Genomic DNA, 16203 nt, shown 5'->3' with positions numbered 1-16203 from the left:
TCAGACTAGCAAGATATTTGGTAAGAATGTAATAGTTACCTTTTGGTGGACAGCAGGCCATGGTCACTTCTGGCTTAATGGCAAAGGTGTTGGACTGTCAGTTGGCTGAATGTTCAAATCATTGTACCTCATGGCAGTGTGTCTGCTTATTATCCAGTGTGTTGACTATTAAACATTCCTAGTGTTGTAACATTGAAGTCTTTTTCCTCTGAAAATCTTTGGGTTCAATGCCATAGCTACGTCTGGACAACACATGCTAAGGAGTCACTTCTGGCATTGTATTTAAGGTCTCAGACCTGTACACTGAAGGTTGAGGGTTCAACTATATGTGTCTCTGTGTTTCATTTTCCTGGGTCCCCTGGGATGAAATCAGCTGGGGTAGTGCGTCTGTGTGGTCCCCGTCCCCCCCCCCAAAAATTTTTTGAAGGACGGGTCCAGGAGGAAGGGATCCCCGGAGGCGAACTTGACCGAGGGAGGGGGGCCAACTCCCATTGTCCATGGCCAAAGGTTCTGCACAACATGTTGTTTGGGTGGTTAGGGGGTTTGGCTGCTGGGTCTGGCCGCAGGCCAGGCCCTGTGTTCAACCGCCGCCGTGCATGGCCATCAGCCGAGTCCCAGACAAAAATGCAAATAATAAGAAAAGGGTTCCGGTGCTTGGGTCCCAGAGGTGACCCCCAAGGCAAAAAGCATTGGTTTTTTACATTTTCAGCAGGAGCCGGGGACATTGCCATTTTCAATTTGACAGCTCCTACCAAGTCAGAGCAAACACTCTAGTTTTAGCAAGTGAGAGCTGTCAAACAGCTCTCACTTGCAGGAAGTAGAGGTTTCCTCTGTTTCCCTGCCCACGGATATGCAGACAGGGAAACAGAGGAAGCATTGCTCTAACAGAGAGGGAGCTGCATCTTGAGCAGCTCCCTCTCTGTGACTGCAATGTCGGCTCCCACAGGAGGTGGGAAGCCAGCTGGGACTTTGGGGGCCTTCAGGCTCCCCCACCATCCCCAGCATTGTAACTGGGTGCCACGGGGGGCAACCAGGTCACCTGGCCGGGCCCTGTAGGATGGTGTCCCCGGGGTCGAGATCGACCTGGGAAAGGGGGGCCACGTGCCCTCCCCTCTCTCACCAAAAAATTTAATATTTAGGCCGGGTCCCAGGGGATTGAATCCCTGGAGCCAAGATCGGCCTGGGGAGAGGGGCCGCGCAGCCCCCACCCACCCAAAAAATTAAATGTTTAGGCCTGGCCCCGGGGGATGGGATCCCCAGGGCCGAGATTGGCCTCAGGGTGCTGTGTGGCCCCCTTCGCACAAAAATAATTAAATATTTAAGCAAGGGGGTGAGACAACAAGAGCTCACAGTGTTCATTGTCTAATTTCTACTGCCTATGCTGTGCCTTGGGGGTTAGTTTTTGCACACAAAGTTTTATAATGTAATGATGGACTGGGTATTATATGCATTATATGCCAAAGCCCAGTGAAGTAAGGCAAGACCCTTTGAGCTGTTCTGATATCGAATTATCTTACCGTCTGTGAAACATGCATATTATTCATGTTGGGAATTCCCAATTGTATTAATTGCCATATTATCTTCTAGGAATCAGTACATGGATCCAACATCTTGGGATGTGATAGTTGGACAAGTAAATCTTGATGTCTACTTAGTTCCTCATATAAAACGCAGAGTGGTTCGGAGTTACATCCATGAAAACTACACAGACCCCATCAATGGTGATGATATCGCCCTCCTTCAGTTGTCTTCAGCAGTTCCCTCTCATGCCACCATCCAGCACATCTGCCTACCTTATCCAACACACCAGTTCCAGATGGGTTCACAGTGCTGGGCCACAGGCTGGCAACAAACCGGTAAGGATCTTCGGCGGGGGGTCAGCTGGTAATACATTTGGACTCTCATTATCAGAAGTATGGGTGAACTGCAGCATTAATCCTGAACCTGGATATATTGATATTGCACAATCAGTATCTCTTCTGAGATAGAAGATTTTCAAGGCATTACAAAGTTTAGATTCATAATGGCTCTAACTGGAGGAATGAATGCTGCTGCGCTTATATTTGTAGACTTTTTCACCACACTAGACTTTTTTCTGCACGTACATTTTGTCATGTTTTTCATGGCTACAAATTCATGAGGAAAATATTTGACAGTGCATGTGTGACAAGGTCAAAGCACTGCTTTGAATATATGCCAGTCATCCCTCAGGTAGGCCTCCGAAGCCCAGGAGACTGGGTGCTTTATATTAAAAGTGTGGACATGTAAGTGCAAGAATATATGTCCTCATAGTAGCCTGTTTCAATTCAAGACTACTACAAGTGTTTAACAGGCCATAGGATAACATGGTTTGGCACCCGGGCACCCCGAAGAATGCCAACTCCATTATGGTCTGGCTGAAATATATCATGCTTGGTATCAAACACCTTGTCTCATTAAACTAACTCAAATCCTAAGTTAGATTTAATGTGTCATGCACCCAGGTGGCTACTTTAGAAGTTGTCCACCTGGTTGCCCCAGCATTTCCTGTGCCCTGGCTGACAGCCTGCAGTTTCTGCCATCAAGACAGGCTCCTGACCACCTGCAGGTAACCCAGGAGTCAGAAACAAAGGCCTGTCTTGGGGGGGAGGTGTCACCTCCATTCCTGGTAGTAAGGCTAGTGAAATGACACATCAAGGTAGTGAGCTTCAAAGGGCACACAGCCTGTGATATGCAAGTAGACTGTGTGCCAGAGGAGGACAAAGCTGCCCCTGGCCCACAGGGACATTTGTGCCCAGGCAGACTGGATAATTAGGTAGTCAGGAGTCGTACACACCCAGAAGGTTAGCCACAACTCTAGGGCCGGCTACCTGGTCTGTACAGCCAAGGATGGATTTAGTCATTTTGAAAAGTGGCAAAATAGAGAGTAGAGTTCTGTGTAAGAAAGGGTGACCCCCTCCCCAGATGTGGTTACCTCAGTGAAGGATTAGACGCTGGGACTAGGAGCCCATTGGCCACTTCACTCCACATCCAGAACGCCCCTACATCTAAGATTTAAGGGGTGCCCCCTTACACCAGAACCTCAGATCTCCTCTGAACCGCAATCGACAACAAAGAAGAGACCAGTGCCTGCATCTCCAGGACTCTACAAAGAAAAGGCCATGAAACTCTACACCTGGGTCAGCCACCCGGCACCTGCATGACTACGACTTATCCCGGACCAGAAGCCGGTTCCAAAAGCAAGGAGAACCCCTGGAACAAAGAGGTTACCGGCCAAGTGGCCCACCAAGAGATTGCTCAAAAGTAAATGGTTTATTGTCTTTTGGGAAATGTAGTCCTGCCCTACAGCGAGTTTCAAGTGGCTACTGCTTACTCATGAACTCCAGGATGTCGAAGTGTCCAAGCGATGTGTTTGCTGCTGCCAAGGATTGTTGGTGGCCAGTTCGGCTACTGACCCTTATGCAACGCTGCACAATGAGGTAACACTGTGACTTTAACCATCCACTCCAGTGGCTCCATTGTCGCACGTTTGCATCTGTTTCCTTGCTGCACCATCTCAGTGGTAAAACCAGCACCAGCAGCTCCCATTCAGCACCAAGGTTAACCAACCACACCTCTGTATCCAAGATGCCTGAGCTCGGTAGAGTTGTTCTGTCTGGTAAATCCTGGTCCAGGGGCCCACACTAGCTTAACCCACAGTGGGTTCCCCCAAACTCAACCTGCCAGTGATCAAGTGTCAATAGTGTTATTTTTCAGCTCCCGCATTGAGCACCAAGGCCAGCCAGGACACCTCTGCACCCAAACCCCATGAGCCAGGTAAAATTGTCTGACTGTCAAAGCTTGGTCCTTCGACCCGCATCACCTTAACTACCAGAAGATTCCACTGAACTCACTCTGCAAGTGACCGATTGTCACTAGTGGTTTTCCCATTGACCACAACGTTAAACTTTGACAGCTTTGTAAGGAACTGATTGATTTTTCACTCTAAAATCCATAACTTGGGTTATATGTATCTGATTGACTTTGTTTTGGTGTCTAAATTATTTAAAAAATCTGCTCTATATTTATAAATTGGTGTTGGATTTCTTGTAAGTCCTGTCAGTTACTCAACATCCATGCTGGTGCTCTTAAATGATTAACACATGCCCCTCTAGTAAAGCCTAACTGTATTTTGCCACACTGCCAGGACTGAGCTATGGATTTATTGGGGTGAACCTGAAGGACCCAGTTTGTGGTATTGTGAGAGTATTGAATAGTGAGACTTACCCAACCTCGCTACATAATACTTCACTTTCCTACAAATTAAAAGACACAGCTTGTAATTCCTATGTGCAGAAGCTCATGTTTCCGTTCACATTGCAATTACAATGATGTCTTTAAGGAGAGCTTTGGAATTTAGGGATGCAGCTCTGAGTTGGGGCCATGAATCATATGAATCCTTGCCTTGTTCAGTATTCATTGTCTCTCTGTGCACTACTAAAAGCACCAATTATATCTGGTACCTTATCTGGCACAAATGAGTACTGTGTGGGTGTGACCGGGGGATGACTGACACAGCAGCTGTCACGTCTCTGATTCATAAAGAGATGTGCCTACACTTTTGCAATGATTGATCATTCTCTGTGGGACTACCAATAATCACAGGAGATACATGTAAACAAAGGTGCACTATGCAGTCACACTATAATGCTCATGAAGAGCATAAGGGTAAGGGTATGTTATATGATTTCTATCCCTTTTGTTAATGAGAGTATTAGTTACTTTCCTTGTAATTGTTCCTACATGCACTTACCAAGAAAACAGGATGTTCAGAATCTGCTGTCATAAGCAGATTCTTATGATTAGATTCTTAACTTCTCCTGAAGTTACAGATCTGACCCCGACTCCTGTCTTGAGCCAGGAGCTGAGTTCAGCTAGCTGGGCCTATGTCAAGGTATGTGATCTCTAAGGCACAGCCCATGGTCTGGGATGACTCATCTATGGTGCCCTTGCCTTGACACCAAAGTGTCAGATGACTAGAGACACCCTTTGATTGACTCCACACTGTACAAGACCTTAAACATATTCCCCACAATGAGGATGGTGACTAGAAGGCAATCAATTTGCTCCCTCTGACTAAGTTGACACTGGTCTATATTTGGATCTTCAAAATGCAAGTGCTTTGACCCTTCCTCAGAGACAGAATTGGATTTTCTAGTGGGTCCTCCACAGAGGAAAGTGCCTATTTCGTGATGGTATGCTGCACAGCTGCAAAAAGGCACATTTGCTCATTGAAATCTAACAGCCAGAATCTTCATCCTCTGAACATTTACTGCCTTTTAATTAGGTTTTAACTGATCATTCCATGACAACATCGGCCAAGACTTGGCCTATACCAAAGGTAAGCTGTCCAATTGCCATGTGCTATAGGTCTGCCCCTTGAGACCTGGCCTTCTTGACATATGACATAACATCTGACACCAGAGAGCCTAGCTGTACAGCCATCTGCTAGAAAAGTCAATCCCAATGCATTTTTCATGGCCCCAACAGAAGCAGAATCAAAATACATTGACAAACTTTGGAAGAGTGTTTTGTCCTCCCCCAGTTTAGCTCTTAGGCCGATATTTATACTTTTTTAGTTGCCACATTTGTGTCATTTTTTTATGCAAATGCGGCGCAAATGCAGCGCTAAAAAAGTATAAATATGGGCCTTAGTTACCTTAACACAATATTTCTTTATGGGTGATAGATGCATGGCTCTGGGAGAAGACATTCAAGAACTTGGCTGCTCTCTCAGAGGAGTTCCATAACAGGTTTGTGCAGTGCAGGTTGGCTGGGATGCAGCCACATACATTTTACGGGCCAGCTTGGACACAATAGATTGTGCCATTCGTGACATGAGCACCAGCATTGTGGTCCGACATTATTCTTGGATATTTGGCACTGGTGTTTCAGTGAATATGCAATTTGATGCGTCTGGGATTTTCAGACAAATAGAAGATTTGATAGTGTAGAATTTCCAAGACAGGTGATGGCTCATTTCTTGGGATTGCTCTTTCCAACATGTTAGGACCACCAGCAACATGTGAAGATCTGGGGCTACTCGACAAGTCTTGCTTAGTAACCGAGGCAGCCACCCTAACCAAACTAGTAGCTCCCAAGCCCTTTTGTGGCTGCTCAGGTAAAGGCAGAGGAGGTGGCAACCAGTGGATATAGTACTAATCAATTCTCCTCTCCACCCATCAGTATTGCCAAGTCACTTTGGATGGTGTGTTTAGGCTTGCGGGACATGTTCCCCTCCATCTATCCCACAAGAATTTCCTATTGTTTGTTGTGGTTTCAGAACACCACTAATTCACTGTACTGCCCTTCAACCTCACCTTAGCTACTCTGAGTGTTCAAAAAGATGATGTCAGTGGTCCTCACTCATCTCCACAGGTCAAAGATACACATATTGCTGTACCTTCTCAATGACTACATGTTGATGGCAGCCTCTCCTCAGTTATTCATAGAACACCTGCAAAAAGAGCTTCATTGCTGTCCACCCTGGGGTTCTCAAACAATGATCTGAGATTGCATCTGCAGCCTGTGCAGAGTATTCTTTTCATAGAGCCTGTCCTGGACATGGAAGCTTTCAAGACTTTTCTGCCCCAACAACAAGCCAGGGACATTAAGGCTATGAGCCTAATGTTTTGGTCTTGTGCCAGCCTGGTTGTTTCTGGGCTTCTTGACCTCCTGGCTTTATGACTCCTGATGGTGCCGCATGGCCGATGGTATATGTATGCTCTTCAGTGCAACCTTTACCTTCTGTGGGTCCAACACTGGGGATGCCTCTTTCACAACATCATGTTTCAGCGGAGGCATCCAGAGACTTTCACTGTTGAATGTCAGATTCCAATTGGATTTGCAGCAGGCCTCACTGTGGTGATGGGCCTCCATTTACTGCAGCCTTGAAGATGTCCCTGGAAACTCAGGGAACATTGGATCCAGCTTCTAAATTGTCATAAAGTTTGGCATTGTTGGGGTGGGGGGGTTTAGCCTACAGACCACTCACTGTGCAACCTCTTCTTTAAGATGGGAGGTCACCTGAATGAGGTGAATATCACAAGACTCCTGCTGCAGAAGGGGCAGCAGCACCACTTCAGTAGTCTGTATTTGTGTGCTGTTTATCTTGCCCTCAAGGCATTTCTGCTGTCCATCAAGTGCAGATCTGTTCAGGTCCTGACAGACCACATGACTTCCTTGCGGCAGTGCAAGCAGCAAAGTAATGTGAGATTTTATGCCCTATGCCTGGAGGTTTTGAGGCGGTGGCTGGAACTTTACAGGATTTGCCTGTCTCTCCATCACCAGGTGAGTTCTCCTTACATCAGCACAGACAAACTCCTGAAGTGTCATCATTCTGACAACCAGTGGCATTAGCACCTGGAGGTAGCTCAAGGCGTCTTCCCCCAGTGGGGCATGTCTTGGATAGAACTTTTTATTCCCCCTGAGAACATTCTGTGTAGCACCTTTTGCACTCTGTAATTTCCTTCTGAGAATTCCCTGCTAGATGCTTTGCACCTGCAGCTGAATAACATCCTCCTTTATGCATTTTACCCTCTCCCACTGATCTCCCAAGTTAACTAGAAGGTCAGGAGGGGCTGAGGCCAGTTCATCCTAATAACTTCAGATTGGGCTTAGAGTTTTGGCACTTGGGCCTAGAGAGGACCGGCTGTGGGCAGGGTCATACACCTGAACCATCACAATCTACACCTACATACATGGATATTGAGTGGAACCAACTGAGTGAATTTGAACTGCTATTGGAGATCTTGGATATGACCCCAATTTCTCATAGCCCATCCACCAAGTCAATGTATTTGAGATGTTGTCTAAGTCCATGGCCTTGTGAGAGGCCCACTTCAGGGCATTCAAGTTAAGCTGTCTAATGTTATCATGTTTGTTCTGTCTTTTGGCATAGCAATGCTTTGCTGTGGATACCACAAAAGATTACTTGTGAGCTATTTGAACCATTTTTCATTCATCTCACCAGTACTCCTTGTTCAAATGATGAGGTGTGATGTGTTTTTTTTAAAGGGATGCTGCAAGACCATAATTTGGTTCATGTCTTTAGAATGTGTCAACCTACTGAACCCATGCACAATTATACCTTGAGGTTGTAAACTATTAAGACTGTTTTCCTCTTTGTGATCACTTCTGCATTTTGCAACAGTGACAAATTGGTGCTTTGGACTCTGCCATCCAATCTTCTGAAAGCAGTGTTGCCCTTTCTTGTGGGCCCTTAGGGCCATATGTACGAACACATTTCCCATAGACACAGAATGGGGAAAAACCTTTGCTACATCTGGCCCTTAGTTTCTATATTGGTATGACCAAGGAGCACTGTTTGGATGACCATCTCTTTGGTGGTTTTGCCAGTGCAATGCAGAAAAGGGCAGTTCAGTAGTCAATATTATCTAGATGGGTTGTGTTGTGAATCAAGCTGTGTTATGTCCTGGACAAGGAGAAGCCCCCTGAGAGCCTTTTGGCTCACTGCACCAGAGCAAAGGCGATTGGTGAGAGACCTTCTGGTTTTGGACATCTGTTAGACTGCCATAAGAGCATATGGCCATACCTCCATCAGGCACTATGGTACTGACTGTCAACTGTGCACGGAGGACCGTTATGTCCTATGTCCTGCAGGACATCCTAGTGTAATGTCCATCCCTCAGAAGCATTACAATTTGGAGGAATCTGCCTTGGTATCAATTCAGAAGGTAAAGAATCTCTGAATAGAGGTATCCGTCAGAAGAACAAGTTGGTTATCTTTGGTAACAATATTTCAGCTAGATTCTATCGAACCTCAGATTCCTAACTGGTTACCTCCCTACGTTCTGTGGAGCAGGCTCTGATAGGTAAAAAGGTCCCAATTTAGTTTGAGTACATTGTCCAGCTGGAACTTTGCCAGTTGCTTCGAATCCGAGGGTGTAGAAGTTACCTTTGGTACACTGTTGTCAGTGCGCAGGGGGTGATATCCATATATGGCTCCTAGTTGCCACATCCTGAGATGGGATGGAACCGATGTAGAGTCCAGTGGTACCCTTTGTCGGTGCGTTAGAGTTAGGGCAAATTTCTATTACTGGGTGGTGCCTGGGAGAAGTCAAAAGATAACAAACCTTTGGTTTGATAGAGTATACACAATTAGAAGAAAATCTTCACACTCATCAATTTATAAACAGTTAATGCGCTTGTGGGTATCACCCTCCGCTCATAAGTGATGCAGAGACAAACACCATATGCACATATAGAAGAATACATGAGTCCCCTTACGCACTACTTCAGATACTGCGAGGAGTCTCAACTAATAATTAATATTAATCATTATTATCATAGTTTCATTCCAGCCATCTTAATAACCAATACGTTTCAGTTTTCATGAAACATTCATTTAATTAGTTGTTCAATTCCACAGTGTGACCAACTTCCAAATGTGTAACCACTTCATTAATTAATTTCCATTGTTAGACTTTTCATCCTTGGCGTCTTATCCCTTAACTTTTTGCCTCTGTTTCCCAGGTTGTTGATGTGTGCTGGCTCTGTTTTTGCTGTTTTTGTTACTCTGGGCACTTTACCACTGCTAACCAGTGCTAAAGTGCAAGTGCTCCTTTCCAAATGTGTATGTAATTGTCTTATCCATGATTGGCATATTTGATACTAGTAAGTCCCTAGTAAAGTGCACTAGAGGTGCCCAGTGCCTGTAAATCAATTGCTACTATTGGGTTTGCAGCACTGGTTGTGCCACCCACATAAGTAGCTCTGTAATCATGTCTCAGACCTGCCTCTGCAGTGCCTGTGTGTGCAGTCTTAACTGTAAATTCAACTTGGGAAGTGTACTCACTTGCCAGGCCTAAACCTTCCCTTTTCTTACATGTAAGACACCACTAAGGTAGGCCCTAGGTAGCCCCAAGGGGAGGGTGCAGTGTATGGTTAAGGTGGGACATGTAATATTGCTAAATTCATTTGTCACTATTGCAAGGCCTGTTCCTCTCATAGGTTAAGATGGGGGCTACCTTTAAATCTGTTTAAAGTGTAGATTCGCTTTGGGAGCGGATAGACATCTGGAGTTTGGGGTCTCTGAGATCACAATTTAAAAGTACACCTTTTAGTAAAGTTGATTTTAAGATTGTGTGTTTGAAAATGCCACTTTTAGAAAGTGAGCATTTTCTTGCTTATACCACTTCTGTGACTCTGCCTGTTTGTGGATTCCCAGTCTGGGTCAGTTAGACAGTTGGGCTGGTTGTACCTCTCACTAGACAGTGACACAAAGGGAGCTGGAGTGTAGTCTGTATTTCCTGATGAGCCATCTGTGCTAGGAGGGAGGGGAGGAGTGGTCACTCATACCTGAAAGGGCTGTACTTGCCCTCACACAATTCAGTCTCCAGCCCCCTGGTGTGTGTCTGGGGCCTGGCCTGGGAAAATCAGGATTTCACAATCAAGAGAGACTTTCCTTTGAAGTAGGCCTACTTCAAAGGGCAAAATGGGTATAAGAAGGTCACCAAAAACCACAGACTTTAGAACACTTCTGGAAACCAAGTTCTGGAAACCAAGAGGAACCTCTGCCTGGAGAAGAGCTGAAGAGCTGAGGAAGAAGAGCTGTTCTGCCTGTGACCGTGCTTTGTTGAGCTATCCTGCAGTTGCTGCTTCTACCTGTGCTAGAGGACAAAGACTGGACTTTGTGTTGCCTTCCTGCTTGTGAAGATCTCCAAGGGCTTAATTTAGAGCTTGCCTCCTGTTGTTTGAAATTACAGGGACAGCAAAGACTTCTCTCTGCCAGCACCTGGAGCCTCTGGAGAGACTCCTACTCTGCCAAGTTGTGACCATCCAGTTTCTGGGGCCCTGAGAAGAGAAGCTGGCAACCCAAGAGGGAGAAATCTACGCACAGACCACAGTGTGGGGAAAAGATCGACGCGAGACTAATCTGTGGCTGAAGAATCGATGTGCCACCGGCTTCACGGCTGAAAATCCACGCTCGCCTGCAATGCGACCGGAAGATCGATGCCCGTGGCTGAAGAACCGACGCGCAGCATCGCTGACGGAGGCTGGTGAGAACGCATCCCACTCTGTGTGGTTTACGGATCATCGTGTGGCTGGGTTTCTGACGCAAACACCGCTGGGCATATAAAAACGATGCAAGGCCTGCCCGGACCTGAGAGTGCTGACCGGATCAACGCATCCCCGTCCTGCGGAGAGAAGAAACGACGCACGCTGACCCGACCAAAGGAGAAACAACACAAGGTCTCGCCAGTGAGTAAAATCGACGCATCGCAAGCCCTTTTTGACGCACACTCACCCATGCTGGGTTATTTTTGATGTACCCAAGGTACATTTTCACGCTAACAGCATTAGCATTGTGTTTAAAATTACATGAAGACTCTTTGGTTTTTAATTGATGACTTCACTTGTGTATTGTGGATTTTTGTCGTTCTGGTCTTGTTTTGTTTAGATAAATATTCTCTATTTTTCTAAACCTGTGTTGTGTCATTTTGTAGTGTTTTCATTAAGTTACTGTGTGTGTTGGTACAAATACTTTACACCTAGCACCTTGAAGTTAAGCCTGCCCGCTCGTGCCAAGCTACCAAGGGGGTGAGCCGGGGTTAGCTGAGGGTGATTCTCTTTTACCCTGACTAGAGTGAGGGCCCTTGCTTGGACAGGGGGTAATCTGACCGCCACCAAAAGACCCCATTTCTAACATCCATCATTAGCAGACGTCTTTACAATGCTGTGCTTCCCTGATCCCTAAAGCATTTCAGGCCTAAGAGGCCTTTCGTCAGAAAAAAACGATAACACAATTGTAATCATGTATGTGATACATTTGAGCAATAATTTCCAATTGTGTTAGTATTAAGACTGAACAAATAAAATATTTAAAATCCACGTCTTGTAGCAAAAGCATATGCTTATATAAATCTATCACAAATCAAGATATTGCCTGATCTGATTTATGGTTTAAACTGTATTTGGAAAGTTTATGCATCACTCATTTTTGGCTACAAAAAGTGATTTGTTAAGTGTGCCAAACCAGTATTTTAATGGGTTTAGATTTTGGCCTTACCTACAAGGTTGCACAGATCCTGCAAAGTGTGGATTCAGCCTGTCTACATCAAGAAGAGATTCTGAGGAGCAGCTTCCTGTCCCCTGTCCACCAGCCGTACTTTCCTGTTTGGCCGCCTAGCTCCCAAGCAACCCTGAGACCCCCTCTCATACTTGTTCATGCCCTTAAAGTTTATGAAGGGAATCCCAAGACAGCCACCTTCATTTTGTTGCCCCATCTTTTCTGTGCCCTAAACAGCCCTGTGAGCAAAATGACAAAGAAGGTGGTAGGAACACAAACTTGTGCTACGTATTCTTAAACTTTAAAACTGCTTCTCCTTTACCCACAACTGTTTAAGTTTAATTCTTAGTTTCTGTGCAATATCCACTTTTTAAAACTGCAGCATTTATACCCGTGACTGTTTCAATTTCTCTCCTAGTTTTCTCCTATTCTGTGCCCAGGCCTATTGGAGGTAATCCACCTCTCCCAAACCTCCTGTGTTTTTAAAGGCAGAAAGGCAAAGAACATCTCAGAGGCCAAACAGAGTGTGTTTAAGAGTCTGCTTAATCTGCTCTATGGTTTAAACTGCGTTTGAAAAGTGTATGTAGCACTTGATTGTGGCTAAGTGATTTGGTAAGTGCACAAAAAGCAGTATTTTAGTAGCTTCAGATTTGGGCCTTACCTTCAAGGTTGAACAGGACCTGCAAGGTATGGATTGAATCTGTCTGTATCCAAGGAGATTCTAACTTGAGGAGCAGTTCCCTGTCGCCTTCCCACCAGCCTGTGCTTAAGATCACATGCCATTTATTTGAGTTTCTTACTGGTTGTTGCATCTGTGCTCTGATTGATTACTAGGGCTAGGGCTATTGGACTAAGGGCTCACGGTTAGAGATCTGATTGGCTGATAGGTCTGGGGTTCTGATTGGTACTATGGATAGGGTTTCTATTGGACTCAGGGCTTAGGGTTAAAGTTCTGATTGGCTAATAGGTCTAGGAGGTCTGATTGGTTCCTAGAACTAGGGTTTCTATTGGACATAGAGCTTTGGATTTAGCTTTGGATTGATTGCTATGTCTAGGGTGGTTGGTTAAAAAGGCTTAGGTCTCCCATTGGTCCTTGGGCTCCGGTCTAGGGTTCTAATTGGTTAAGATTAGGCCTAGGGTTCCCATTGGCCAAAGGTCACCTGACCTAGGTTTATTTAACCTTAGAGCTCAGGGCATCTCAGCCCGGGCATTGAGGCAAAGGGAGGAGAGGACAAGGACAGTTGCCTGTGTGAGACTGTTCAGGTCGGGCCTAGGGTCAAAATTCTCCCCTTTCTTCCATTCCCCCACCATCACCTTGACTCATCAAGACCCTCAAATGTAATGACACACTCTCAACAAATGCAAGCTACTCATTTATTACATTACAAGATACTCATTGTCTGCATATCTCTATTATTTTGAAAATGATTATGATTTCTGATCTCCTGGGCCCGTAACAGAATGGGTTCCGAAAGCACCATAGCATGGAATGCGCTTTAATTTTTACTCATTTTGGTAGGCAGGTTGATCAGAGTGGGGTGGCCATATTGGTCCTGTTAGAACTGTCAGCAGCCTTCAACACTATTTTCCCATTTTTGCTGGTGCAAAGGCTGTGGCAGGCTGGGCTGAAAGATGCGTCGCTTAAGCTGCTGGAGATGTTTTTAGTTCACAGGACCATTACAGTCTGCTGTGGATATTTTAGCGCATCGCTAAACCCCACCCTATACAATTTGTGTGTTGCCCCTTGGGCAAAATTGTTGCAATCTTTTGCTTTTCAGGTTTCATCCTATGTGGATGATACTCAGATCATTGTTTCCATCTCGGATGACTGGAAAGAGGTAGCAGACAGGATTAGGATGCGTATGGGAGAGGTCAGCAGATGGATGAGGGAGAACTGGTTAAAAATGAATGTGTAGAAAACAGAGATTATGCTGTTCATTGTAGATAGCTCTATCTGGAACAATCAGTACGCTACTTGTCCCAGTTAGGGCGACCAAACACCTGGGTGTGGTCTTTGATGACACCCTGTCTTTTGACACCCAGGTTAACAGAATTGTGAGATCGTGGTTCTGGATGATTGGAACTTTGACAAAAATATTGTTTTTTCTTCCTAAGGAGCACAGGGCCCCAGTGGTCATTGCCCTTATCACCGTGCTTTTAGACTACTGCAATGCCTTGTATCGTAATGTGAACCAATGTTCATTTAACAAGCTCCAAATAATTCAAAATATGCCCGCCCGCCTGGTTCTGGGTCTTCCTAGACATTGCTTGGTTAGGGATGTATTGGCTGCCTTTAAAGAAGCAGGTTCTCTTTAAAGCACTTTGTTTGACATATAAAGCTCTCTATGCGCAAGGGCCGCAATATCTTAAAATGACCCTGAACTGGTACAAGCCCACAAGGTGTTGAGATCAGTGGGACAATTTAAGGTAATGGTGCCTCGATGCACCAAAAAAAATGGGGTGAACCTGCCTTTATGGTTGCGGCAGCAAGGTTCCGGAACTCACTTCCTGTTTATATTAGGTGCCTGAGGATGGTCCTGCCTTCTCACAAGCATGTAAAATCGTGGTTCTTTGCTAAATAGTCTCTGCTAGGGACCTTTTTCTTTTTGTTTATTGTGGTTCTGGCAGTTTTGTCTCCCCTAGTTTTCTTATCTCCAAGTCTAATGCGCTTTCTAAATGCAAAATACAAATACAAATATAATAAAACCCTTTCCACACATCAATGTCTCAACAACCACTACAAAATCCCACAAACCATGCCTGTACACTGTACTACCCCGACTGCCACACAATGGCACCTTCACTCTCACACAAAACACCATCCTGTCACACATCACCAACATAACACACAGCAACATTAAACATAACTTTAATTAATCCAGATGCACACTTTCTGTTCATACAAAACACCAGCTCTACCCTCTACTTGCTCCTAACATACCTCTTTCTATCACCACCAAGCCTATACTCAGCCCTTTATCGTACCATTTACCGGCATCCTACTCTTCTTTTTACCAAAAACACAGAACCAAACAATCCTTACACTCCATCTACCACACATATTACCTCTTCCAGCTATTAAATCTAACACAAACACTCATAACTGTTGCCCATCCCCTCTCACACACCACTTAAACTGTTTTTGAAAACACATCACCATACCCTTTGCCATTCAACTTCCACTCATCAACAGTCCTTTAAATACATATCCTTCTCAGAAAACTACTACATCAATATGTCCTCTCACTATCCCACAAAAACAAAAGTGGCACACAGCAGCACATCAAAATCTCACACACACACACAATGTCATATTGCATACCGTCACAAATTAGAAACATACACCCACTCCCTACGTCCTAACTGCACAAATAATGCACATCCTAAACCATTTTTACTCCCAAATTTCCCATCTTCCCCAACACCTAACACAAATACACAAACCCAAGCATTCTCTTTCATCCATCTGTCATTCATTGCACAATGTACAGCCTTCATACCATGACCCACATGCTCCACCACTACCCCTAACCCATAAACCTTCCACCCTAAACAGATGCAAACAATATAAACAAGTTTATTACACAGTAAGGCTACCCAACAAAAACAACACTGCTCTCCAACTCACTCTTAACCACCCTCTCCACAACCTATACACGCAGACCCATCAAAATGCCTTCTAAGCCTGCTGGACAAGGAATATGATATAGAAAAACCACACTATTGCTATCCTCACACTCGTAATACCAGCACTAATGACAAACCTGATACAAGTTCGAAAAGTATTGCTCACACTACCACCAAAGCACAGTCTCTAAACTGCCTACAAACAAATGCTCAATCAAGGAAGCACCACATCTACGACCTACTCACTGACACGCAACCTGACTTACTTTTCATAACTGAATCATGGTTCGGAGATAACATGGTCCCAGTATTGCATTAACCCATTCCTACAGACTATCAAACTATCACACAAAATCGTATAGGCAAAAGAGGAGTGGGCTAGCTGTTATATTCAAGCATACAATAAATCTCACTAAAGCTGGTGTTTCAATACAAGCTTGTGAGGCCCTCATCACCTGAGGCAAGCCTACACCAATTTCCTCCTGTAACTTCTTTCTCCTTTAGAGACTACCACCTATCAATGCAAC

The 16203-nt window shown here is 45.0% G+C and overlaps 1 protein-coding gene across 4 annotated transcripts in view; it reads left to right on the top strand.

Annotated features, from left to right (window-relative positions):
* The window catches only part of LOC138304315 (transmembrane protease serine 9-like), a 1357906-nt gene that overhangs the window by 509879 nt on the left and 831824 nt on the right, over positions 1-16203 (top strand). For all 4 annotated transcript variants that reach the window (XM_069244270.1, XM_069244271.1, XM_069244272.1 and 1 more), the window contains one exon: positions 1588-1856. In XM_069244270.1, coding sequence (XP_069100371.1) covers positions 1588-1856 — 269 coding nt within the window. The remainder of the gene's footprint in view (positions 1-1587; positions 1857-16203) is intronic.

This window comes from Pleurodeles waltl, chromosome 7 (assembly GCF_031143425.1).
Source record: "Pleurodeles waltl isolate 20211129_DDA chromosome 7, aPleWal1.hap1.20221129, whole genome shotgun sequence".
Classification (NCBI taxonomy): domain Eukaryota; kingdom Metazoa; phylum Chordata; class Amphibia; order Caudata; family Salamandridae; genus Pleurodeles; species Pleurodeles waltl.
The sequence above is the reverse complement of the archived record's forward strand: the minus strand, read 5'-3'. Positions and strand labels throughout refer to the sequence as shown.